The 25,519-nt window shown below is 41.2% G+C and overlaps 4 protein-coding genes across 4 annotated transcripts; 3 read left to right on the top strand and 1 right to left on the bottom strand.

The window, feature by feature from the left end:
* Nucleotides 1-891: 891 nt before the first annotated feature.
* Nucleotides 892-4,084, top strand: LOC133892996 (uncharacterized). Its single transcript, XM_062333977.1, has 6 exons — nt 892-1,154; nt 1,610-1,711; nt 2,198-2,278; nt 2,580-2,672; nt 2,784-2,918; nt 3,016-4,084. The coding sequence occupies exons 2-6, from the start codon at nt 1,633-1,635 to the stop codon at nt 3,117-3,119; spliced, it is 492 nt and encodes a 163-aa protein (XP_062189961.1). The 5' UTR covers nt 892-1,154; nt 1,610-1,632; the 3' UTR covers nt 3,120-4,084.
* Nucleotides 4,085-4,192: 108 nt separating this feature from the next.
* On the top strand, nt 4,193-5,714 carry LOC133893304 (uncharacterized). Its single transcript, XM_062334301.1, has 3 exons — nt 4,193-4,505; nt 4,917-5,069; nt 5,186-5,714. The coding sequence occupies exons 1-3, from the start codon at nt 4,205-4,207 to the stop codon at nt 5,692-5,694; spliced, it is 963 nt and encodes a 320-aa protein (XP_062190285.1). The 5' UTR covers nt 4,193-4,204; the 3' UTR covers nt 5,695-5,714.
* Nucleotides 5,715-12,850: 7,136 nt separating this feature from the next.
* Nucleotides 12,851-21,116, top strand: LOC133892447 (exocyst complex component EXO84B-like). Its single transcript, XM_062333226.1, has 7 exons — nt 12,851-13,332; nt 15,296-15,393; nt 16,358-17,399; nt 17,908-18,420; nt 19,172-19,360; nt 19,428-19,561; nt 20,641-21,116. The coding sequence occupies exons 1-7, from the start codon at nt 13,114-13,116 to the stop codon at nt 20,801-20,803; spliced, it is 2,358 nt and encodes a 785-aa protein (XP_062189210.1). The 5' UTR covers nt 12,851-13,113; the 3' UTR covers nt 20,804-21,116.
* Nucleotides 21,117-22,564: 1,448 nt separating this feature from the next.
* LOC133892229 (uncharacterized) lies at nt 22,565-22,936 on the bottom strand. Its single transcript, XM_062332928.1, has one exon. The coding sequence runs from the start codon at nt 22,922-22,924 to the stop codon at nt 22,565-22,567; it is 360 nt and encodes a 119-aa protein (XP_062188912.1). The 5' UTR covers nt 22,925-22,936.
* Nucleotides 22,937-25,519: the final 2,583 nt, after the last annotated feature.

Below are 25,519 nucleotides of genomic sequence, written 5' to 3'. Positions count from 1 at the left end.
TAGCTGCTAAATGAAAAGGAAAGTCGTTTCAAGTAGATCATTGTGCTCTAATGGCAAAAAAAATCCATAATAACAAGGAAAAAAGGCATGCCGAATAAGCTCTATGTAAGCATTTTAATGAACATATGGTGAGCAGCGTCAGGGTGTCACTATATCAACCAAATTTGAAACTTAAATTTTGCTCCTAATTCAGATGGATTGCAAAACCCCAATTCAAACCATAATCCTACATTTTGGCCAAGAGAAAACTGACCAATAAAAACACTAACTTGCTTTGCTTGAAAGAAACTGAAATAGTAGTGATATAATTGGAACAAAGCATTACCAGTTCCTAAACTTGATGAATCGAGGGTGTTGTGAGCAGAATTGTTGTTCATGCTAAAGCGGTCAACCAGGGAATGACGCAGCCTCCCTGCGGTGGCCGACGAGGGTCATGGCCTCTGGATTCGGCCATCCAGCAATCGGTGGATTGGCCTCCGGGGGACACGCACACATGAGTTCTAGGAGGCCAGGAGGAGTCTACAAATCATGGTGGTTAGGTCGCCACATTGGCAAACTCGTCTTGGGCAGCTGGGCGAGCGGGAGAGGAGTCGATGCAACACTACCCTTTGGAGCGAGCTGGGTGTGATGGATAAAGAGATGGGGCAGTGAGCGGTGCTAGAGGTTGTGGTGCGCCGGATTAGGGAGAAGCGGAGCAGGGGGAGGCTGCTTAGATGGTAGTCGGCGGTGAGGGAGATGGGTCAGCCGGCACAGGGTAGGCGTCCGATGTATTCTGCCTCATAACCGTCCAATCCAGGGCTCCACTCTCCTTGCCCCACTCGAGCCGCAGCCTGCAGGCCACGCTACGAACCGTCCTAACTGCCGCCTCCCTCCTCCCACGCGACGCCATCAGGGGCCCCTCCCTGGCACAGCACCTCCCGACGCTTCCTCCTTGCGCTGGCCGCCTCCCCGTGGTGCACGCTGCGTAGGGCCGCCCGGTCTCCTTCCTCCGCATGGTGCGCCTCCCCCCCCCCTCCTCCAGGTCCCCTCCGCCGTGCTCCTCCTCTGCGAATGGACTCCGGTCGGCAACTGCGCAAGATCGAACCCGCCGTCGATCTACAGCCGCGAGTCACCTCCATCCACTCCAACAACACCACGAGATAACCCACAGCCTGGTGAGGTTAGCCGGCCCGTTAGCTTGGTTCCTGCTTGCACAAAAACGTGTCAATCTTGCCAAAATCAAAGTAAAATATTGGTACCTCCAACAATAATGAGACAAGTTTTGTTACATTCGTATGCCTCTGATCTACAACGTAAAAATGATTACACTCAGAAAAAAAAAGTGCACTGGCCTACTATTGCCCACACTCGGCTCCTGTTGTATTCTTAGTCGAATGTGCATTGCATATCTTACCAAATTTGTTTAAAATCTTCATAGATATAGAGTCATGTTTTCCCTATTTCAAAAAAATACATTTCACTGGATGTTTCCAAAAAAGGTGTACTGGCCTACTATTGGCCACACTCAGATTTGGTTAAGATCTTCATAGATATAGAATCATGTTTTACCTGTTTCAAAAAATACATTTCAATGGATGTTCATATTTTCATAGAACTTGCCTTCCTGCAGTACTCAATTTCAACATCAGAAAGATGTCGACCCCTGCTGAGGCATCAACACCTAATACACGTCGTAAACGTTGGTGCCTTTCCACATCTGCATCAGCTCCAGGTTAGTTAGGCCATGTCCAGGAACATCGGTATCTCTCTCCGTATCACTGTGCTCCTGTCCTTTTGTCGATCTTGCATGCCGCATCGTCTCCAACAGCTTCGGCAAAAATGAATCTCCAACAGAAGCGGGTTCCAGTATCGCTAAGCAAAAATGCCGATAGAAACGGGAGTCTATATCACTGTTAGCTGAGGATGTACGTGGGATCGAGAGGAGGAGGAGGGTAATGAAAGGTAGGAAATAAGGTAGTTGCTGGAGATGAAAAAAATAGTGGATGCTGTAATAGTGTTGAAGGATACTGTAATAGTGTTATAAGGATTGTATTTTTGAGTATCTGCTGGAGATGACCTGTTATATATCTACATGTGTCCCCTTGTAGTTTACCTTTTCTGGTTGAGTTATAGAAATTACCTTGCTACATATCTTACCATTGTTTATAGAGTATTTATGCTGCTAATATTAGCACACCACCTGATGGACCTGAAACAGATCCTAGTGCTGACTTCCCCGCAAGTTTCCATGTGCCATCAAGGCGCTCTATTCGTTGTTGTCTGCCTGCTCAGCCTACTGGTATCATCACTCGATTATTGCAATCTTTGGGTATACCTTGCCCCTTATGTTTTCGCTGATTTTCTTCATGCCTTTGAATTAGTGTCCTATTTGTGGTGTATTTGGTTCGAACCCAGCATGCTATCACTGTTTATCAGCCGAACGTGCATTGCATGCCTCAGCAGATTCGGCTAACAACTTCATAGATAAGGATCATGTTCGCTCTGCTTCGCAAAAAAAAAAAAACCATGTTTCCTCTATTTCAAAAAAAAAATTGCATTAGATGATTGAGATTTCATAGAACTTGCCATACTTCCTGCAGAATTTGATGGAATGATGTCAGTCCCTGCGGAGGCATCAATAGCGAATACACATCGCAAGCGCAGACAGCCTGCCATTGCTTCATCAGCTCCAGGTTAGTAAAGTGCAAAATGTCTAAATGTATGCTCCTTGCGGTTTGGTTGTTCTGCTTGGCTTATAGAAATTATTGTTTTATTTCATCATCCAATGTGCTTTGCGGCCCCAGTAGCACAACGGTCTGTCCGTCGGCGAACTATTTCTTCCCATCCAAACACTATGAGTTCTGATCTGCATCTCTCAATAAACACATGTTCACCGTCGATCTCTCAAGCCATACAAGCTCCATTTAATGCACATCAACGTAAGTTCATGCACACTGAACTTTTATGTTTTTATTTGCTACTATTATATTGCTCGCAATATATCTTTCATTTATGCTAATTATGGTGTGCTCACAGTGTATACAAAATCGGGACATACAAACTCGGTGAATACAAAATCGGGGCATACAAACTCGGTGAATACAAAATCGAGGCATACAAGATCCGTGAATACAAAATGAAGGCATAAAGTTTCGTTCAGATTCTCGCTGTGATATTCCCAATGCAATTCCTATGTTCTACATGCTAATTACCTATGTATATTAAATTTCAAGTCTATACCTTTATTCTTACTAAATCCATAGCCTCTCACGTGTGCTTCTTCATTATTAGGCACTATTTTCTTGCCTTTGAAGTTTGGACCGTCGTCTTACACATGCCATTATTGTGGAGCGCTTTTTTGGTACGAAGAACGCGTGAGACGAGAACGACAGACATTATCACCAGTATACAACAAATGCTGCAAAGAAGGGAGTGTCATTTTACCTCCATATAAGTCACCTCCAGAACCTTTGCATGGCCTTCTCACATGAGTGGACAGATCTCTATCAACTCATTTCTTTGAGAACATCAGATACTACAATTCTATGTTTGCGTTCACATCTATGGGTGTTCATGTGATTGATTCTATCAATGATGGTCACGGACCATATGTCTTCAAGATAAGTGGTCAGCTCTGCCATCGCATTGGATCACTCTTGCCAAGAGATGGAGAGCGACCAGAGCATGCCCAGCTATATATTTTTGACACGGATAATGAGATTAGAAAGAGAATGCGTGTTGGCACCTATAGGAATAGTGGTTTCCATCCCAAACAGGAAATTGTTGCTGCACTTATAGGATGCTCAACACTTATAATCCAATTGTTCGGTTGTTTAGGACAGCTCGTGCTAGACTGGCTGGAAGTACTGATGATAGGTATATCATAAAATTGTTCGGCAAACCTGACAAGCATGGTGACATATTCAGTGCCCCTGTGGCCTCTGAGGTTGTTGGTTTAGTGGTCGGTGATTTAGGTGCAAGTGATGGTGGTCGTGATTTAATAGTAGAAGACCAAGTTGTCCAATTATGAAAAGTTGAAGAAAAGCACTCCAAATTCATGGTAATGCAATATCCAATGCTCTTCCCGTATGGAGAGGATGGTTGCCATGAAAACATTAGTTATCGACGGTGCCATCGATCAGAGGCTATCAAACGAAAGAATGTCACTATGGTTGAATACTTTTTATACAGACTGCATGATAGGGCTGATGACTTCAATACGCCAATGTGTTGCAAGAGAGGAACACAAGCTTATTTTGTTGATGCCTATTGTTGTGTGGAAGAATCTCGATTAAGTTACTATAGGACCAAATCATTTCAACAAAAGTATAGAACGGCTCCATCCAACGAAATTCGTGAAAGTGTGAATAGGGGCATCACAGAAGCATCAGAGGCTGGTCAAAAAGTTGTTTTGCCTTCTTCCCATGTTGGAGGGCCTCGGTATCTATACCAAAATTACCTTGATTATGTTGCTCTGTGTCGAAGATATGGTTGCCCTGATTTGTTTATCACTTTCACATCAAACCCTTTGGTGGCGTTTGGATAGAGATTGGGTTAGGGAAAGGGAAATGAGGTGGGATAAGAAGAGGTGGGTAAATGATAGGGATAAAGCTTTTACACCCATTCCCATGTTTGGAATGCATTGAGATAAGGATAGGAAATAAAATTTTAAGTGACTACAGTACCCTTGTTTTTGATAGAGAAGAACCAGTCAAAACATAACTTTCAAGGGCAAAAATGTAATTTTGTGTATTTTTTACTCTATCCCGCCCTATCCCACCCCCACCCATGGGTTTGAAACGGTGGGAAAAGAGAGCCTCATATCCCAATCCAAGAGCTGCTATTTTTCCCAAACCCTCTATCCAAACATAGAAATAGATTCATCCCACATCCTATTTCCCTATCTTGGCCTTCGTTTCCCGATATCCAAACGTCACCTTTATGGTCAGAAGTAACAGAGTCATTGGCTTTCATCCCTGGCCAACATGCAAGTGACAGGCTTGATATCGTTGACCGTATATTTCATATGAAGCTAAATCTATTGATAGATGACATTGTGAAGAAAGGATTTTTCGGCACTATCATAGCAGGTATTGGTTTTTATTCAAACAATCATGTTTTCCTTATTGTGTTTTGCATGTCCTCTATAGTCGTTTCTTTATATTTGTACACATTGTGATCGTTACGTAGTATTGTCTTTTTGCAGTTGTATACACAATTGAATTCCAGAAGCGTGGTCTTCCACATGCTCATCTTATAGTATGGTTAGACAAGGATGGACCGCTAACATCTGATAATATTGACAAACTCATATCCGCACAACTACCAGATCCTTCTATTGATCCAGTTGGTTTTGAGGTTGTTACATCATTTATGATCCATGGCCCTTGCAGTGCTGCTAATCCGGCCTGCTCATGCATGATTGACGGTGAATGTTCCAAGCACTATCCCAAAGAATATTGCGACAAAACAACAATCTTGCAGAATGGCCATGTCCGGTATGCCCGGCCAGATAACGGTATTACTGCAAAAAAGAATGACACCGATCTTGATAACCAATTTGTTGTACCCCATAACGTTGACTTATTGGTTAAGTATCAAGCGCACATAAATGTGGAAAGAGTTAATCGTGATGGAATGGAAAAATACCTATTCAAGTATATGGCCAAAGGCTTTGATTGTTCTAGGGTGGGCCTCCAGCGTACACGAGAATAAAGAGAGCCTTCCGTCCAAAAAATTGATGAGATACGCGCCTACCTGGAATGTAGGTGCATAGCTCCCAATGAAGCAACATGGCGGTTACTCCAATTCGATATTCACTATACTAACCCTGTTGTTGAGCGCCTTCAAGTCCACTTTCATTTGAAAATAACATTGTATTCACAGAAGATGACAACCTGGAGCAAGTATTGGAAAACCCAAGAAATGGCACTACAAAGCTTACAGCATGGTTTGTTGCAAACAAAACCTATGCTCAGGCTGCTCAATATACATATTCTGAATTCCCTGAATATTTCACTTGGCATGGAGATGGCAAGTATTGGGCTCCCCGACAGAATAGCCGCAAGAAAATTGGGAGAGTAGCAAATGTTGGGCCTAATCAAGGAGATGCCTACTACCTTCGTATATTACTGCACATTATCAAATGAGCTAAGTCCTATTCTGATCTTAGAACAATTGAGGGGAATAAATATCCAACATTTCAAGCTGCATGCCAGGCCTTAGGACTTCTTGGTGATGACTGTGAATGGTCCTACGCAATTACTGATGTAGCCCACTGGGCTCTTCCATACCAACTCCGTGAGTTATTTGTAACATTTCTTCTTTTCTGTGATGTTTCAAACCCTCTGGCTTTATTGGAAGAACATCTAGCTGTGATGTGCCAAGATGCTTCCTACCACATTAATCATGGTACAACAAGGGTAACATTATCTACACCATCTTTCGCACAACATGTTAAGTCCTACGTCCTTGCCGAGATAGATAGGCTACTTAGAAATTCTGGTCATAGTTTATCCCATTTCCATCTGCCTCAACCCAACATAGGGATCACATTAATGCTTGGCAACATGCTTCTCATGGATGAACAAGCATATGACCTGGACATGATATTAGCAGAAGCAACCGAACAACTTAGTAAGTTAAATCTGAACCAAATGCTTATCTATAATGCTATTATCCATTCTGTAAACAACGCTGTTGGCCGCACATTCTTTGTATATGGTTATGGCGGCACCGGAAAAACATTCCTTTGGAATACATTGCTGAACAGCGTGAGAGCCCAAGGAAAAATTGCTTTGGCTGTTGCCTCTTCTGGCATAGCATCTCTTTTACTTCCAGGTGGTCACACGCCCCATTCTCGCTTCAAAATACCATTAGAGATACATGAGCATTCGATCTGTTCTATTAAGAAAAACACTCATTTAGCTCAATTAGTGCAACAAACATCTTTGATCATATGGGATGAAGCCCCTGTTAATCATCGGTATTGCTTTGAAGCTCTTGACCGAACATTGAAAGACATCATGGCATCTAAAAATCCATCACTTTCCAGCAAACAGTTTGGAGGCATCACAGTTGTGCTTAGAGGGGATTTTAGGCAAACACTTCCGGTGTTGCCCAATGCAAGAAAGCACAAAATCTTATCCGCATCCATCACACGATCTCATTTCTGGCAACACTGCATTATTATGCATCTCACAGAAAATATGAGGCTTCGATCCCCATCTTTGTCTGATACTCAACGTGAGCGGCTCCAAGAATTCGCAGAATGGTTGCTCCAAGTAGGTGAAGGAGTAGTACCTAATTCTTCTCCTATCAATCATGCTGATGCTTCTTGGATTAAAATACCAGAGTATTTGCTCTTGCCAGCTGAATCAAGAGACTTTGTAGGCTTGATTTCTTTTGTGTATGATGCCTCAACCAACTCAGACCTGGCCACCTACCTTTGTGAACGAGCAATTCTAGCACCAACCACTGAAATAGCAGCTGGAATTAATTTCCGGATGATTGCAAAACTGGCAACAGAAGAAATGTCATACTACGGCTCAGACACAATTGATGACGATACAAATAACCGTGCCACACTCGAAGCTCTTTACCCTACTGAATTTCTTAACACAATACAGTTAAGAAGCCTACCAGACCATCACCTTCAGCTGAAAATAGGAGTTCCAGTAATGCTGCTACGCAATCTAAACCCATCAAAAGGTCTCTGCAATGGTACTAGGCTGATAATAACCCAGCTGACTCGACGTGTAATAGAAGGAGTGATAATCACTGGGAAAACTAAAGGGTCCAAAGCTTATATACCAAAAATAGTAAATACTTCAGTTGACAAAAAGTGGCCTTTCAAGATAAAGCGGCGTCAATTCCCAATCCGAGTTTCATATGCAATGACCATAAATAAAAGTCAAGGACAAACACTTAGTAGAGTTGGCGTCTATTTATCGACTCTAATCTTTTCACATGAACATTTATATGTAGCTTTCTCAAGAGTAACGTCACCTAATGGTCTGCGTGTTTTGATCCAGAATGGCCCTCCTGAACAGGCAGACAACACTCACAATGTTGTTTACAAAGAATTTTTTTCTGATTTGGCTCAGTAGTAATAGAAGAAAAAAAAAGAATGATCAAGGTAATCCCAAAACCTCTGTGTGTTTACTTCCTGTTTACCATAATAAGACTGCGTGAAGGAGCCTCAACGGTAAGCAGACTCTTTAATAACCGTGTTTCAGCATCATCTACATTCTTGTTACAGATTCTAAGCCAATTCATTGTAATTTAAAATGTCATGTCCTATTTCCTACCAGTATTTAGATTTAAAATATTACATGTGCACTACCTAGACATGCATACCTACAAATATGTCATTTTTTGGTTGAACAAAATAGGTAAACCATTAGTCCATAGACCAACCTATAATTGCTTACTTCCATAACTGAATTATATGGATTATCTGTGACATCATTTGCCTGACACTTACATATGTCAAATATGCACCTCATTTGCATGTTCCTTTTGCCATATGCAGCTAGCTTCGTAGGCACTTACGCTGATAAAGTTGGTTTTATCTTGAATGTAATAATTTAAATTTTCATTGTATTAACTAAACATATTGGTCTCCCTTTCTTTGTATTGCAGGGCCAATTATTTGACAATATTCTCACATCCTCACTCTTGTAGATCATTATATAATTCTACTTAGCTCAGATCTTTTTGGTATGTGACCATGATAGCCTTGGATTCTCCTATTCGATTTTAGCATTTTGCTGTTACTAGATCCTTCCACCTGTTTCATATTGTGTTGCCCATCTAAACATATTGGTCTTCCTTTCTTTATATTGCAATACTGATTATTTGGTGGCATTCTCAACTCCTCACTCTTCTAGATCATTACATAGTTTTCATTACCTCATATCCTTTTGCCATGTGACCATGATAGCCTTGCATTCTCCCATTCGGTTTTAGCATTTTGCTCTTGCTACATCCTTCCACCTGTTCCTTATTGTGTTGCCAACCTAATATGTAATCCTACCTTTTGTATTATCCTGCTTGCAAAGCATTGAGAATATTACTATTTGTTGCTACACCTCAAACCAGTTAGAGAACCTAGATGCATACACCATATTTGTGTTCATGTCTCACATTTTTATTTCCTTTCTACTATACATTTATACATACAAAGCATGGAGGCTGATTTGGCCATTATTACAGAGAAAAAAAATCGTGAGATGTAATCCTTCCAAGTGTGTTCTTCATTTGTATTAGTGGATCCCTTTTTTTAGAACTTTTAACAAGAATCGAGTTGAGTAGTAACAGCTGCTCTGGCGCTCAATTGGGCACGAGCACAAAATTATTTTAGCCATGCCCTTTCTTCCCACGCAGGCTTAATATCCTCTTTTGATCACAGGTTTAGTCATCACACTATCCCCATCTTCTTCCATCACCAATTATGAATTTAGATTTTTGTGTCATATCATACTATGTAGCGTCCAATCTTTCACAGCTACCTTAGTTCAGAAACATACTACCTTGGTACAAATGTAAATAAAAAAAACAAGTGCAAGCACAAACAGCGAAGTATGTATGCCAACACTACATCACATTTTCACCTACATTTTTTGCCCTTCAGTATATTCTAATATTTGACAATAGAGGCACCAGCCATTTGTGTTTATCTTCTTACATTGCTTTGTTCATATACTGATTAAATTGGTGATACTTGAGTATAATCCTATAAATTTTCATTGTGCTTACTGAACATATCGGCCTCCCTTTCTTTGTATTGTGCCACAACTATAGTTCTCTGTTCCACATCTTTTAGAATCTCAACATTCATATTCAACCATATCAGGCCAGAGTAATGTTCATGTGCCTGATTTTATACGTTTATTACCTTCATGCTTCTATTTTATAACTGAAAGAACATCGATATGCAACTGCAATTGCATGGTTTTGATTTACCTGGGCTTTTTCATTTATTTTTCTTCAGACAGGGACCTATTGCTTCTTATGTTCTTGCGCAGAATGCTTATTTCAAGTACATGCCTGCGAGGACTTGCACATCTCTGAAAAAAGTTTGACAAGCTACCATGATAAATTTTATTGGAGGTTGGCCGTAGCTAAGGATGACAGTGTTTTGTCCACAACTTTTTTACATATTCATAGATACCAACCAATTTCCAGTAAAGGTGATGTCCGAGGTTGAATTTCTTCAGTTATAAAGAATATTAAGAATATTATGGTCCTCCTATCTTCTATCAAGCAATAACTATATGCTCTGATATATTTTTAGTACTTTCGTTTTGCATGATTCCATGGGATGTATGTGATGCCATATGTAGGCAATTCAACATCTTTTGTGTGTTTCCCATATATTACTTGCTCGCAAACGATATGCTGTCACAGCGTATTTGTGTGATTATTGAAGACAACTATTGCTTTGTGGCGACTTGTGTTGATGCACGCCAAGATTATCCTTATAGTGTCAATTGAGTTGCCTCATTCCAAGCCCTTGACAAATGACACAATTTTAATAATTTTACCTCTTGAATAATATTGTAGTACTTTATAAAGCACCAGAGTAGAAAATTTTGTTCATCCCTCTATATTATAATTTTCTATTATAGTGATATTTCTTTTAGCAGAAATAGCTTCAACACTTGCCCTGACTACAATTTCAATGAGACATCGGTGTCTTGTAACGTCAAACTGTCCTTGTGAGATATCATCTCATCATGCTTACCCTCACTCTGCACACAATTATTAATGCATATCTAACCCTGCACCTTGACCCCGCGACAACGCGCGGGGTTTTGACTAGTTAGTAAAAATGTCTATGTACGCACATGACAACAAAAAGGGCAAGGATGGCGGAGCCACATACCGAAAGAACCTTGTGAAAAATTTATCCAATTTTGCAGGTGAAAAGGGCACTATGGATAGATTAATCAGCGATTGGGGTCATCTGCAAGAGAGTCATGCCCTAGTACCTTGGCTTGGAGGACTTTGAACTCAAGCAAACCCTCATGCGCCTGCCACGATAATAGAGCAGAAGGGGAGGGTGGTGGCGCGAAAAGGCTAGAAACTGTATCTAATCATGTTGTTCATGACAACTATGCCCCTTCACCTCATCCTTCTAGTCAAGGCTCATCAAATCGACCAGCCAAACGCCAGCGCAGCAAAAACTGGAGGGAGAAGGTGAGGATGGTACAAAGGCGGCATGTGCCCATAGGAAGCGCTCCTCGTCGAGGAACGCTGATAGGGATCAAGGGTTTGGGGTGTTTCCTCGGAAGGCCGACAGCTCCAACCAAACCTCATCGTCGCGGAAGTCTAGTCGGGGGGGGGGGGGGGGGGGGCTTGCCCGTTGCCTCTTCAGTTTGGTCTACACCAATATTGGGTGCGCAAGGGTTGGGTTCAGGGTTGCTTGATCAGGTGGCATGGCAGGTGAGGGCGGTGAATCAGTGGCTATAGCACGAGAGCGAGGAAGTGGCATGTGAGTGAGTTGAGAAGGAGAAGGTGGCGACGGTGATTTCTACGAGGGGAGGAAGTATAGAGACGACTAAGAGGTCTAACGATTGGGTGGTGAGGAAGAGGAGAGGGGGAGGGGCGGGCGCGAGCGATGTGGGTAGGCGTGTGCTACCGTAGTTTGGGGAATAGAGCATATAATTTCCGTGAGTTTTGCTAATTTTGTGGTTTTTCAAGTTTTTTATAGGTGGGAGGAAAGAAGATAAAGGGATGACGTATTAATCAACTCGTACTTTATATAGTATAGGTGAATAGGTGATTACTTTAAGTGCATATTTGTTACGGAGTTATATATATAGATGTGACTTTTATCAGCTTCGCTAAATTCACAAACCAATGACTACTCCAAAATGACACGCAAGAAATGAAACAAAAAGTGACGAGCCAGGTCAGAGCCAGCAGCGCATACAAACAACGGACAATTCCCTTACTGCCACTGAAAAAAGTTCATGTTCCCTGCCTTCCTTATTTGCCATCTGCTTTATCTTTTTTCTCAGCTTGCCACTCGGTGACGCTGCCGGCAGAACTCCGGCAGAAAAACAATATACATGGCTAATGTTCATGGGTACTATTTATAGGTGTAACGTTCTTCTATTACTTAAAAAAAAATCAGTGATCTTCTGTTTCTTAAAAATCTAATTTTTTTTCTCTATAATCTATGTGTAACCCATCTTAGTTAGATTTACTTAAAAAAATCTATGTGTAACCCATATTAGTTAGAATTTAAATTAAATTTATTCAAAAAAGATTACTTTTATAACTTCTAATAATTGTTAGGGCCTAAAATAAAATTACAAAAATCTGAGAAAATTTAGTAATATTAATTTTCTGTGGTAGACTAATTTCTATATGTATTTTTTATTGCATATAAATAGAAAAACTCACTTTTTCACCATATAATTTAGATCTAAAAATAATTTTAGAAATTAATCTGCCACATAATAAGGATATTAGTGAAATTTCCTAAATTTTTGTGATTTTATTTTATGCTCTAACAACTGTTAGAATTATAAAAATAGAATTTTTAGATAATTTTAATTTAAATTCTACATAAGTTTTTTAAATAATTCTAATTAAAATAGGTTACATATGGATTGTAAAACACGTGCAAATTTTTTTTAGAATTTTTAAATAAATAAAAGATCACTAATTTTTGAAGGAATATTAGAACGCTACGCCTTATGAACCGTACCTGCTAATAGTATCCATGTACAGTCACCAAGAGGAAAAAAAAGATAAAGCAAATAAAGAAAATGAAAATTTTCAATGGCAGTGAGGTAATTCTCCGTACAAACAAACCCAACGGCCCGTTTCCAAGGCCATCTCATCCAACAGCTCACAAGTTGGGGCGGAGACTCAAACCTCCCAAATCATCGTTATCATCAGAGAACAAAACAAAAACAAAAACAGTTTCTTTTTCCTCCGAACCAAACCAACTCCGAGCCACCCCCCAAATCATTCGGCCTTCCCTTCCGGTTGATTGATCGACGAGCCACTACCCCACCACCCCAACGCAGCGGCGGCGATTCCTTCTCCGCGTCGCCGAGCTCGTCCACCCACCCGTCCGTCCATTGCCGGGGAGTCGTCGCGGTTTCTGGATCTCGGATGGCGTCGGCGAAGTCGTCGCGGTCGCGGCCGGCTGGCCACTCGGGGGTGTTCCCAGTGGGCAGCGCCGCGGCGGTGGGGAGCGGAGGCGGGGGCGGAGGGGGAGGAGGAGGAGGAGATGGCGGGGTGCAGCTCGCCGACAAGCTCAAGATCTTCAAGACCGACAACTTCGATCCCGACGCCTACGTGCAGTCCAAGTGCCAGACCATGAACGAGAAGGTGAGCCTCCCTGCCTGCTTGCTCCGATCCGGCCGGGGGTTCGAGCTCGCCGGCTCGATCCGGGTGCGCATGTTGCGAGTTTAGATCGCGTGAGGTGGTAGACTGGGTCGCATTATGTGTCTCCTGGTGTTGTTTGTCCGATTGGGTAGATATGGTTGGCGTGACTTGATCTGGGGGCAGTAATTGGTGTTGGAATTCTGGTAAATTGCCTAATAGGGAAATTTTGATCTCTGGACGATTTGTGGTAGAGCGAATGCACTTTGACATTTCATAACTCTTGACATTCCAGAACTCGCGGTTGGCCGTTCGGTGTGCTTTTGGGTAGTTGTCGCAATGCGAGTCCTTAGCGAAATTGAAACTGTGGTCCTTTACTGTTATGAAATGAATTGTTATAGCTTTGGAGAATAAGTTCCAATGCTTTCCTTTCTCTGGAGGGAGAATTCTGATCCACTGATGGTGAAAAGATGATTTTGTCTTTTGCATTACCTGCGGCAACGGGAATAGAGTGTGTTTCGAAGGAATGGATGTTCATTATGTAATTTTATGTGCACATTTCAGTACTGGGATTTGGAAGTTCAGGTTTGTGTACACACCATTCTTGAGGATGCATCGTAACAGGATTAGATTATGTTATAAAGGACAGGATGTTCATTGTGTAATTTTATGTGTACATTTCAGTACTGGGGTTTGGAAGTTCAGGTTTGAATACACCGCCATTCTCGAGGATGCATCATATTGTGGTTATGTGTTACTTTAAGCTAGACTGGATGTTTGTGTCATGATAAATCAGGGTAATATTAGGCATGAAATGGTTTAGGCCTTTGTTTAGAGGATTTTTGGATCTTCAAGCTTCTGTGGAGATGGGAACTTTATGCCATTGTTGATGAAAATAGGGCATTTTGAGTTGGTACGGCTGTTTCTAGAACATCTTAAATATGATGATCCCAGCAATAAAAGGGATCAGGATCAGTAAAAGTGCAGAATTTGAATCCTTATGATTGATGATTTCTCTTATTATCCATGCTAAATCGAAGTCTTGATGTCGTTTATGGAAGAGACATGGATGTGGAAATTTGTGGCTTTCATTTTTGTTTGACATTTTTGTCCAGTGCAATACATTGCTTCTATGCTGATGTATTTGGTGTACAAAAATGATATTTTGGTTTTCCTTTTGACATTATTCACAGTTGAAAAGGCTGCTACTTATCAAAGAAATATACCCTTGCATGCTATATTAATTCATGTAGGATTTGGAGTATTATGTCAACTTTTGAATGAAACATTGAAAAAGAAGCAGTTTTTATAATATATGTTCCACAATTCTTCAGTATTGATGGTACTTCATTGTTTGCTAGTTGTGGCAACTGACATGACTCCAGCCTAACAAGATGCCTATCATTTGAGAAATGTGTAATTCTTGGATCTGCAGCCACTCTGTTCTAGGAGTCCGAGTATTGTTTGTATTTCATTACTATGATAGCCTGCTGTGACGTTTTTGGTTTGGACATTTTAGCAAAATTACTATTCATGCCACAATTATTCTTGCCAACCAACTAAAACCTCTTCATTTTTCTTTCAAGTTTGCACAGTTGATTCAGTTCACGAGAATACTACGGTAGCACTTATATTGTTCGCTTACCATATCTTAAATTTGCCATTCTTTAAAATTAGGTTTAGATATGTTGTAGTGCATTCCTGTGGAATTTTTATGGGTTCATTAAGTTACACAAGTTAATGCCATTTATTGAGCCATAATGTCCTCGGCATTGGCCTTTCTACTCACTTGGCATTTGGTAATGATATTGTTTTTAAGGAATTTGTACTTCTACTCGCTCAGTCAGCTGCTTATTGTCGTATTCTCTTCGATCAACTTTGTTGAAGTGTTAAATTCTACCTGAACTATCAGTATGTTGTTAGAGTGCGCACAAGACATAACCGACAAAGAAATTCAAATTCATTTCAGGAAATAAGACATTTGTGTTCTTATCTGCAAGACCTAAAGAAGGCTTCAGCTGAAGAGATGCGCAGAAGTGTTTATGCAAATTATGCTGCATTTATCAGGTCTGCCAGAGTGCCAGCTACCTTTTTGTGCAACCTTTCCTAAAATATGCTGTGCTGTTGTCACTTTTGTTTGAGATATCGACCTCCCCCTTTAATCATGATGACACACGATCCTCCCCCCTTCAATGCATGCATTGTGCTGGCATCATTTTATTATCGCTTTCTATGGCTTTTTTTCTCTGATAAATGCGGAATGATGCCCAAAGGAAGAACACTTTGTTTTCTGGTGATTCAATACTACACCAAATCTATTTCTTTATAATTTAAAACATTTAATCCATAAAAAAATGCTAATACAGAGGCATTTGCCTACTTTCATTGTTTTTTTTTTCTTGAGCACGCAGGAAGACTGCATGTAATTGCATTAACAGGAATAAAAGTTTTTCATTACAGTTTGACACAAACAACAAAAAAGAAAAACACACGTTCTGCTCTCTAACTTGAAGATACACACCACGGCAACATAGGACGACCAAACGCACATCACACTATCAAGGCATCAAGGTATGCAGACCCGTAAGCACACCATAACTTGTTCTCCTTCGTGACCTCGCGCATGACAGTGATCACGCAAAGAGTTGTGCTGTCAAAAACACAACTGTTGCGGTGCTTCCATAGCCACCATGCACTAAGAATCACCAAGGAGTTGAAGCCCAGAAGCTTTTCCTTAGGTACCCTGCACACCGCAAGAATAATATTCTTTTTAACTTTACCATATGTATATTTGGTTCTATTTCACGGAAGAAACTAAATCTTTGACAATTGACAACTCCAAAGATTGTTTCCTTTTCTAGTATTAGGATATCTGTTGTTATTGATTGAGAGTTATATCAATGCAATTGTTATTACTCATCTTGAACTTTTGATCTGTAAAGCATCTAGATTGCGGCATGTGAAATCACAGTTCACATTATGTGACTTTCTTGCTCTAATAATTATTTGAAACCAATTTTCTGATCACCAGAACATCAAAGGAGATATCAGATCTTGAAGGGGAGCTGCTGTCAATTAGAAATTTGCTGAATACACAGGCAGCTTTAATCCACGGTCTAGCTGAAGGAGTTCAGATAGATTCATTGACTTCAGGCCTTGAAGGTTCCGCCGAAGATGACATATCCAATGTTGAAGACCAGGAAACTTCAGAAATACAGAAATGGTCTGCAGATTTCCCTGACATGCTTGACGTTTTGCTAGCGGAGCGAAGAGTGGATGAAGCGCTGGATGCACTGGATGAAGCAGAACAAGTTGCTGCTGACGCAAAACGAAAACAGACTCTAACTACAGCTGAAGTTTCGGCTTTAAAAAGATCTATCTCTGATAATCGTCAAAGGCTGGCAGATCAGCTTGCTGAAGCTGCTTGTCAGTCTTCCACTCGTGGTATCGAACTTCGTGCTGCGGCTTCTGCCCTCAAAAGGCTCGGTGATGGCCCCCGAGCTCACAGCCTCTTACTCAGTGCACATAACCAAAGGCTTCAATGCAACATGCAAACTATACATCCATCTAGCACTTCATATGGTGGGGCATACACTGCAGCACTTGCTCAACAAGTTTTTTCAGTCATAGCTCAGGCACTCAGTGACTCTGTAGATGTCTTTGGTGATGAATCATGCTACTCATCTGAATTGGTTACATGGGCTACCAAGCAGGTTATGTCCTTTGCGCTCCTGGTAAAGAGGCATGTGTTGTCCTCTTGTGCAGCTGCTGGAGGTTTGAGAGCAGCTGCAGAATGTGTTCAGATATCTCTTGGCCATTGTTCCTTACTGGAAGCTCGCGGTCTATCCGTTTCATCTGTTCTCCTGAAACAATTCAAACCCAGTCTTGAGCAAGCGTTAGATGCTAACTTGAGGAGAATTGAAGAGAGTACTGCTGCGCTAGCTGCAGTTGATGACTGGATACTCACTTACCCCCCAACTGGTATCCGTCCATTAACTAGATCGTCTGCTGCTAATTTGGCACTTCAGCCAAAGCTCTCTAGCAGTGCACACCGTTTCAGTTCAATGGTTCAGGTAGTGTTCATCTCTTTTATTATGGGTGAATTACAAGAACGAAACTATCTGTTTGTTGTACATGTTCATCTTCATTTCTTTTCTTACCAGCACTGTCTTTTGAACTTATGTTCTCATCAAAGATTCCATTTCCAACAATCGCGTTAATTCTCAGTAAATCCTCATCTTAACTAATCTAGTACCTGATGTATGGCCCTTGCCCTTTGTCCTTTTTATGTATTTCAGACTAGTTATAGTGTATTAAACTGATATAGTAGGAGTGCAATCACTAGAATGATTGATGATACCAACGTAACTCCGTTGACATCACTAGAATCACTTTGATGACAAAAGTTCTACTGAAACTACAAAATAAACTTTTCTGTACCATTACTTTTGCATTCAATAAATATTATATTATGAGCTTATTTCATTCCACTGAGCTTCTTTGAGAGTTGTGACTAGCTTGTATCTTGGTCTGTTCAACTATACTATATTAAGTATGTCTTGATGCTACCTGAAATTGCAGGATTTCTTTGAGGATGTTGCGCCACTACTTAGCTTGCAACTAGGTGGTTCTACGATGGATAGGATCACACAAATTTTCAATTCATATGTCAATTTACTTATAAGTGCTTTACCTGGTTCAATGGATGATGAAGCTAACTTAGATGGTTTAGGAAATAAGATTGTTAGAATGGCAGAGACTGAAGAACAGCAGCTAGCTTTATTAGCTAATGCATCTTTGCTAGCTGAGGAGTTGCTACCTAGAGCAGCTATGAAGTTATCATCAATAAACCAGTCTAACATGGATGATTTGCGTAAAAGAGGGGCAGATAAACAGAACCGTGTGCCTGAGCAACGTGAATGGAAAAGAAAACTCCAACGAATAGTGGACAGATTGAGAGATAATTTTTGCAGGCAGCATGCACTTGAACTTATATTTACAGATGAAGGTGATACCCATCTCAGCGCAGAAATGTATATTAGTATGGATAATACTGTTGAAGAACCAGAATGGGTTCCATCTCCAATTTTTCAGGTACTTACAAATTACGAATATTTATTGTAATTTGCTAAATTAAACCCCAGTCCATGTACTTGCTGGACTGGCTCGTTTAGGTCTTTCTCATGTAAATCCTTGAACTTTTTGAAAATTTTCAGTTTGTATCATATGTCTTCGTACTTACAATTGCTTGGTCAAAATAGTGCCTCGTCTATGAAATTTCAACTTTGAAACCATTGTACATCTTTTTGCACAATTGCTTTCCTTTATATAATATAACCTGTCATTTTGTCGTGATCATATACCTGAGGACAGTTGTAACTGAATTAATTGAGCATATGGGCCGAAATGAATGCTTTTTAGAACCTTGAGGTTAAAGTGACTATGCTAGATGGGTTAATTATACAATTTTGAAAGGGAAAAAGTCTATATTGCCCCCTGAATTTTGTTTATTATTCTAGTTAAGCCCCTGGAGTATTAAAAATCGTATTACACCCAGTGTTTATAGCCCAAGGGGTTAAGATGATGCACCATCAAAATTTGAGGGGCCTAGTCTGAAAAAATCAAGGGGCAGATAGACTTGCCATTTCAAAAAGTAGGGTATATTTGTTGTGATTATCCCTTCATACTGTTGGACATTCTGCGCTAAGATAGTTGGTTTAGTGGTGACGATTCTTTTATGTCTATATCTATGTGCTGTTAAAAAATGTGTGCTACTTGCCAGAAAGCATGTTGTAATCTTGTAGATAATAGTCTTTGGAAGCATCTCATCTGGTGTTCATTGTAGGAACTGTATGCAAAGCTAAACAGAATGGCAGGCATTGCTGGAGAAATGTTTGTTGGTAGAGAAAGATTTGCTACTTTGCTAATGATGCGCCTCACTGAGACAGTCATTCTGTGGCTCTCAGGGGACCAGGCCTTCTGGGAAGAGATTGAGCAGGGACCAAAGCCTTTGGGTCCCCTTGGCCTTCAGCAGGTAAGCTCATTTCCTCTCTTTTCTTCATCTGTCAACTATTATTTTTAAAATTTTCCTTTCTTTGCAGTTTTACCTGGATATGCAATTCGTCATCATTTTTGGGCAAGGTCGTTTTTTGTCTAGACATGTTCATCAAGTCATTTTGGATATCATTGATAGAGCAATGGCTGCATTTTCTGCTACTGGAATGAACCCTGATAGGTACTATGCTTATCTCATGTTTGTCCCTCTATTGCTTCATAATTAAATAACTTTTTTTTTTGCTACAACCTTGGCAATTTTTTATGTACTGCAGTTGTCTAGGGAAGTCAGTGCTCTGATGTGTTTTGTCTTGTAAAATTTGGATTACACTAATGATCCTCCCTAATGAAAACTGGTAATAGGATGAAGAATAAGTAAATAACTTGGGGTTATATCGTATATTTAGGCTGCTACCCTTGTAGCCTAGAGTTATGTTCATTAGTTTCCCAGGGATCTTCTGCCGTCGTGGGCTACAATAACTACCATTGTCAGCTTGGCTGCCACTAGTAACCTAACCAAAATGTCCCTACTGGGATGGTCTTTGAGGAAAAATGTCCATTAGGGGAGACCTTGATGAATGATTCACTGATTCACATGAGTTTGCATTATATTTGCTTATAGCTGAACTATTCAAATACTTTGAAAAAAGAAAAGGATATAGAAATAGAATGAGTCATATCTTGTTTATCCGGAAAGCCAAGCAGACTTGGCCTGGCAAAGTTGCCAGCTGACCATATGCCACACTATAGTGACACAACTGGTCTTACATACTGTAAAATACAGTTGCATGTGTTGGAAGAAGAACTGTCTGCTGAACTAAAGCATAAAATATTGAAACAATATCATAGCTTTTTGTTGGTTGAAGGCACTGGCCATATTAGTGTTTAGAATCTAGATTACTGTTATACCATGTCACAAAGGTTGGTATGACATAATTTGTATGAAGCATTTTCTGAAACTGTAGCTGATTGCTGTTTTTCAATATTTATTGAATACCAACGTAATATGCCATCTACCTTTAAAATTTATTCTTAGTTACTATACTTGAATACTAACATATTCTTTCGAAAACTCTTCTGTGAGGATCCCCTCACATGTTCCCTTGTTGGAAGTCCTCACCATGACTTGCCTGTGATTTGGATTGCAATCTAGTAGCTACTTCTGGGTTTCACTTGCCCATGAGGCCATGAGGGGGATTCTCACAGAAGTTGCTTCAACCATAGACTCAAATTTCAACCAATATTCTTGTTTTTGTGCAGTGTCCTTCCGGGTGACGATTGGTTCATGGATGTTGCTCAAGACGTTGTCAGCATGATCAGTGGAAGGGGTAGAGTTGCCAATGGGGACAGGGAGATAAACAGCCCGACTGCCTCAGTTTCAGCGCACTCCATGTCATCGTTCAGATCCCATGGCAGCTCCTAGTTTGCAAGCTTGGTCTTTTTTGTAGGCATATCATTGTATAATAATCAATAGTATATTCTTTCGCCTTATTCCTCCTATTTCCTCTATTCTTTTCTGTTGCTCTTTTTTTTTCTATATCTGTTGTGCTAGTATTAGTATAGATGGATGTTGGCCTAGGAAAAAGAAATGTTTAGTCACTGTTTCCGGGAGCTGAGGTTTGCATGGCCATATGGCATGAGCTCTATGCAATCTGTACCATTCTTTTATCAATTTTTACTTGTCGGTTGGCACATCACATTTCATGAGTACAAGAATGGAGTTTTGAGTAAGTTCACATGTGAAGAATTCTGAATTATTTTATTTTGTGCTGGTCAACTGCTGCAATATTTGACAGACCAGGTCTGTGACTATCTTTGAAGCAAGTCTTTTATTTCCGATTAACAGTACAACCTGACATAGCAATAATCCAAACATATTGTGCATTATGGACAAATTGACAGCCCATGCCTTTGATTTTGATACTGTGTTCTGATCAGGGCTCGGAGAACCGTTGTGAACCGGCCGAGAAACCGGAGCTGGCCTGGTTCAGGTTGGTTTTCCATGCCCCGGCAATCTTTTTGCTAAAATGCAGATATTTTGGCTTGCTAGTGAGATCTTGAACACGCAAAAACTCAAGTTTTAAGTTCAACAAAAAAACAAGTCTTGATCGGATTTGGTGAGGTACCATTTTTTTGTCCCCAATAAAACGGGATCTGAAATCCTTGGTTCTGATCGTCACATTTTTGGCAGGATTTCGCTGAAACGGGAGTGCAGCAACCACTGCCTGCCCACTGGTTCCTTGGTGGCATCTCCAACTGTGGCCACCCCATCCTGCCAATTAGCCCTTCAACTTGCGCCGCCCAACTAATCCTCGAGACTGGGATGAATGAGCAAGCATCGCAGCAGTCGCTAACTAATCTCCGTGACCACGATTAACAGAGCATGCAGAGTGGGATTTGACAGTTTTGATGGCTACAAACAGTCAAATTCTTGATTTGAATCCTCATAGATGCAACTTTTGCGTGTTTACGATATTGTGCATTACATGAAGTCATGGAGAAATCGACAGCCCATGTCTTCCATCCAAGTCGCTATACAATACCCTCATGTCTTTGTTAGAAGGAGATTCTCAGATGTAACTATACGAGTAACATCGCTGACACGTGAGATCAATAAAAAAAGATCCACGTGTTAGCGACGACGTCACCTGTACAATTACATTAAAGAAACCATGTTCATCTTTCATACAAGTCACTGTACAATATCCGTAAGGCCAACAACCTCAACTGCAATTCGCAGACCATTCTACGGTGCGGTGCACGAGCAACTGAGAAGGACCCGCACAAACCCCCACACGAGGACACGAGTGAACCAAATGAAGCCCAAAGGGAAATTCCTACAAGAGAAATGTAATTATGTATGTCATTATATACGTATGGTCTATATCAGTCGTTCATTTTTTCTACCTAACACTCATTTATTTGTTGATTCTCTTATCTATTTTATAATTTTTTATATAATTTTTTAACACGAATCTCAACACAAATGAATAAACATAATAAACTATACATCCGCAAGCCCCAGTGAAATTTTCGTGTTCATTCAAACCCTCACATATGCACATTAATTGCCGCATGCATGCGTACGTCGCCGCGTCGGCCGTCCGATAGGCCACACGAACGTACGTACGTACGTATACTGGTATACACATATATACAAATCTCATGCAGGCATGTGCGCACCCTACTGCTGCGCATGCGACGCGGGGGGATGCCCCATGCACGCGCAGAACGCCGACGAGATCCTCCGCCGCCGCCTCGCGGGCCTCTCATGGCGCGTGCCGTCCTCGCCCACGACGATGACCGTGCTGGCCGCCGACCCGGCCGAGGCCACCTCCGGGCTCTCTGCGATGATGCTGGCGGAGGCGCCTTGCAACGAGCCGGCCGACGACGGCACTGCGCGGGGCAAGGGGTCCCCCGCGAGGATGCTGGCGCCGGGCTGCAGCCCCTTGTGGTCGAGGCCGCCCCTCATCGGGTCGTCCCAGATGCGCCCCGATGAGCCCTGCCGCCGGAACGACACCGACGACCTCTGCAGCCTCGACATCGACGGCCCGGTAGATACGAATCTCTCTCGATCTGGTTGAAGAAATATCGACAGGGATTCAGCGACGGCGAGGCGTATCTTCGCAAGAACTCTCGGCTTCTCTTATATGGTGCCGGTGGTGCGCTGGCACTTGACGTCCGTACGCCGTTGTTTTGGTTGGTCCTAATATAGGAAGGAGTTTGGCGCGAAAATAAAGGGTTGTTGGTGAGGAAGGGAGTTGAACGGCACGTGCATCTCCAAGGAGTCCAACGCCAATCATATGGGTTTCAAAGATTTTCCTTTTCTTGAGAGTTGAGAGGAAGGGTTTGAAAGATACTTTTTTCTTGGTTAGCTTGTTTTTCCAAAATTTGATTTATTAATGCAACTGATTTGTAGGTGAAACATAGCCAACATTGGACAGCCATTCCACCCAGCCCAATAGCCCTATTAGATTGAGCTGCTGGCCCTATTGGCGGTATATAAACGAAGGATTTTGTCCACCTAAGTACATATATCGGACGCCACGCCCCCCCCCCCCCCCCCTCCACCACCACACAACACGAGCTCCTCCGTCCGTGGCTGCATTCGGAGAATAGCAAGCCCAGTAGCCAAGGGACACCCGAAATTATACGTGCTGATGGAACTGATCAATGAATGAATCCTAGGTGGATGTACAAAGCTTTCCTGACAATTGGTAACTTCCTCTGGATGTAGCTGAGTCAGCGCGTAAGATTTTTTTAGACATTTACGTAGGTATAGCATTGTTCAGGAACTCCTCGAGTCCTAGACTGATCATCAATCTCTCAAGGAATAATAGTCAGTGGCTCAGTGCCCGTGTATTCTCATGGACTTGGCAGGTACAAGCTCATGCACATTACAATTTTTTATGCAAGTGTCCTCGCTATAGTTTTTGTCCACACAACGTGAACGCGTAGTCTTATATGTCGACCTATCACTGCCGGTTTCTAATAGGCTGGTAGAGATGAAGCATCACTGTCAGTTCATAAGCTGCGAGGGAAGAATCAGCCATCGTGGCTTATGAACCGGTAGTGATAAGGGTCATCACTGTCGGTCGATGGATTGAGCCGGCAGTGATGCTCTGCTCCCTCATCACTACCGACTTAATCCACCGACCGACAGTGATAGTATAACATCACTGCCGGCTGGTTAAATGGACCGGCAGTGATGTCCCGACTATATAAAAGTCGTCCTCTCCTTCCGCAAGCTCGAGCACAATAGAGATGAGCTATGTTCTTGCTCAGTGGCGGTTATTTTTGCTCACTAGGATCTTGGTGGCTTCAAAATTTTGAGAAATACTCATGCCCTAGGTGTTCCAAGGTGTGTAACTTACTCTCCAATCCATTTCTATTTGAATTTTATTTGCTAAATTGCTCTAGATTTTGAAATGATAGAGATGAACCTATGGTCACGATGTTTTGAGATAATGTAGATGCAATTATACCTCATTTATGATATGAAAGCTTCAATTCTGGTGAGAAGTGTTTTTATTATTAATTTACATTAGCTATATGTATGAGCATATTTATTTTTGGTTTTTAATGAATTAGAAAATTTAGCCATGATATTAAGGTATATAGCAAACTCCAATTATATTTTTTATATTTTAATTAATTAGCAAGCTCCAATATAGAAACTTTAGGTATGAGCATATTTATGGTTGATTTTTAGTGAATTAGAAAAATTAGCCATGATATTTAAGTATGTAGAAAGCTCCAATTATATTTTTTATTTTAATTAATTATCATGTTCCCAATATAGAAACTTTAGGTATGAGCGTATTTATTTTGATTTTTAATGAATTAGAAAAAAAATTCATGATATTTAGGTATGTAACAAGATACAATTATATTTATGTATGAGCGTATTTATTTTTCATGTTTTCTTAATGAGTCATAGATAAGGTGTTGAATAATAAAGAAAGTTTCTAAAGATGGCACCAACAAATACTCATCGGAAGCGGACGCGAAAGCATGCAAAAGGCGGCTCCTCCAACCCAGGCCAATTGCCGGTAGGAGATGACACGGTAATTTATTTGTTGGTGATCGCAAAATATTCTAGATGTTATGAATTTGGATTTATAATAATGATATAATTATAGATGGATAGAAGATGGATGTACGATGCGAGCCGTGTAAGCGCAGAGTACAAGAACGCCGTGGATTATTTCCTGGTACAAGCCGCGATGCACAAGTCAAATACACAGTCTCAATACATGTGTTGTCCATGCACCGATTGCGAGAACAAGAAGCAGTTCTCCACCACCTAACAAATACATTCCCACTTGATGCCAAGGGGCTTTATGCCTGGCTATACCCGTTGGACAGAGCACGGTGAAGCTGAGATCGTACAGAAAGGGCAATACATTGAAAGAGAAGACGAAGACATATGCACCGATATGCCGGTCGACGAATACATCGATATGCCGCCTGTCAGAGATACGTTGGTCGATGATGATCTAGAGGAGATGTTAGTCGACGCCGACGTCGATGATTTGGAGCAGATATTGTGCGATGGGGAGGGGAACTTCACCAATGAAATAGAGTTTTAAAAGTTCCAGTGTATATTAGAGGACTTCAAAATACCGTTGTTCCCGAG

This window comes from Phragmites australis, chromosome 15, assembly GCF_958298935.1.
Source record: "Phragmites australis chromosome 15, lpPhrAust1.1, whole genome shotgun sequence".
In the NCBI taxonomy this organism is placed as follows: Eukaryota; Viridiplantae; Streptophyta; class Magnoliopsida; order Poales; family Poaceae; genus Phragmites; species Phragmites australis.
This window is presented reverse-complemented; position numbering and strand designations above follow the sequence as displayed.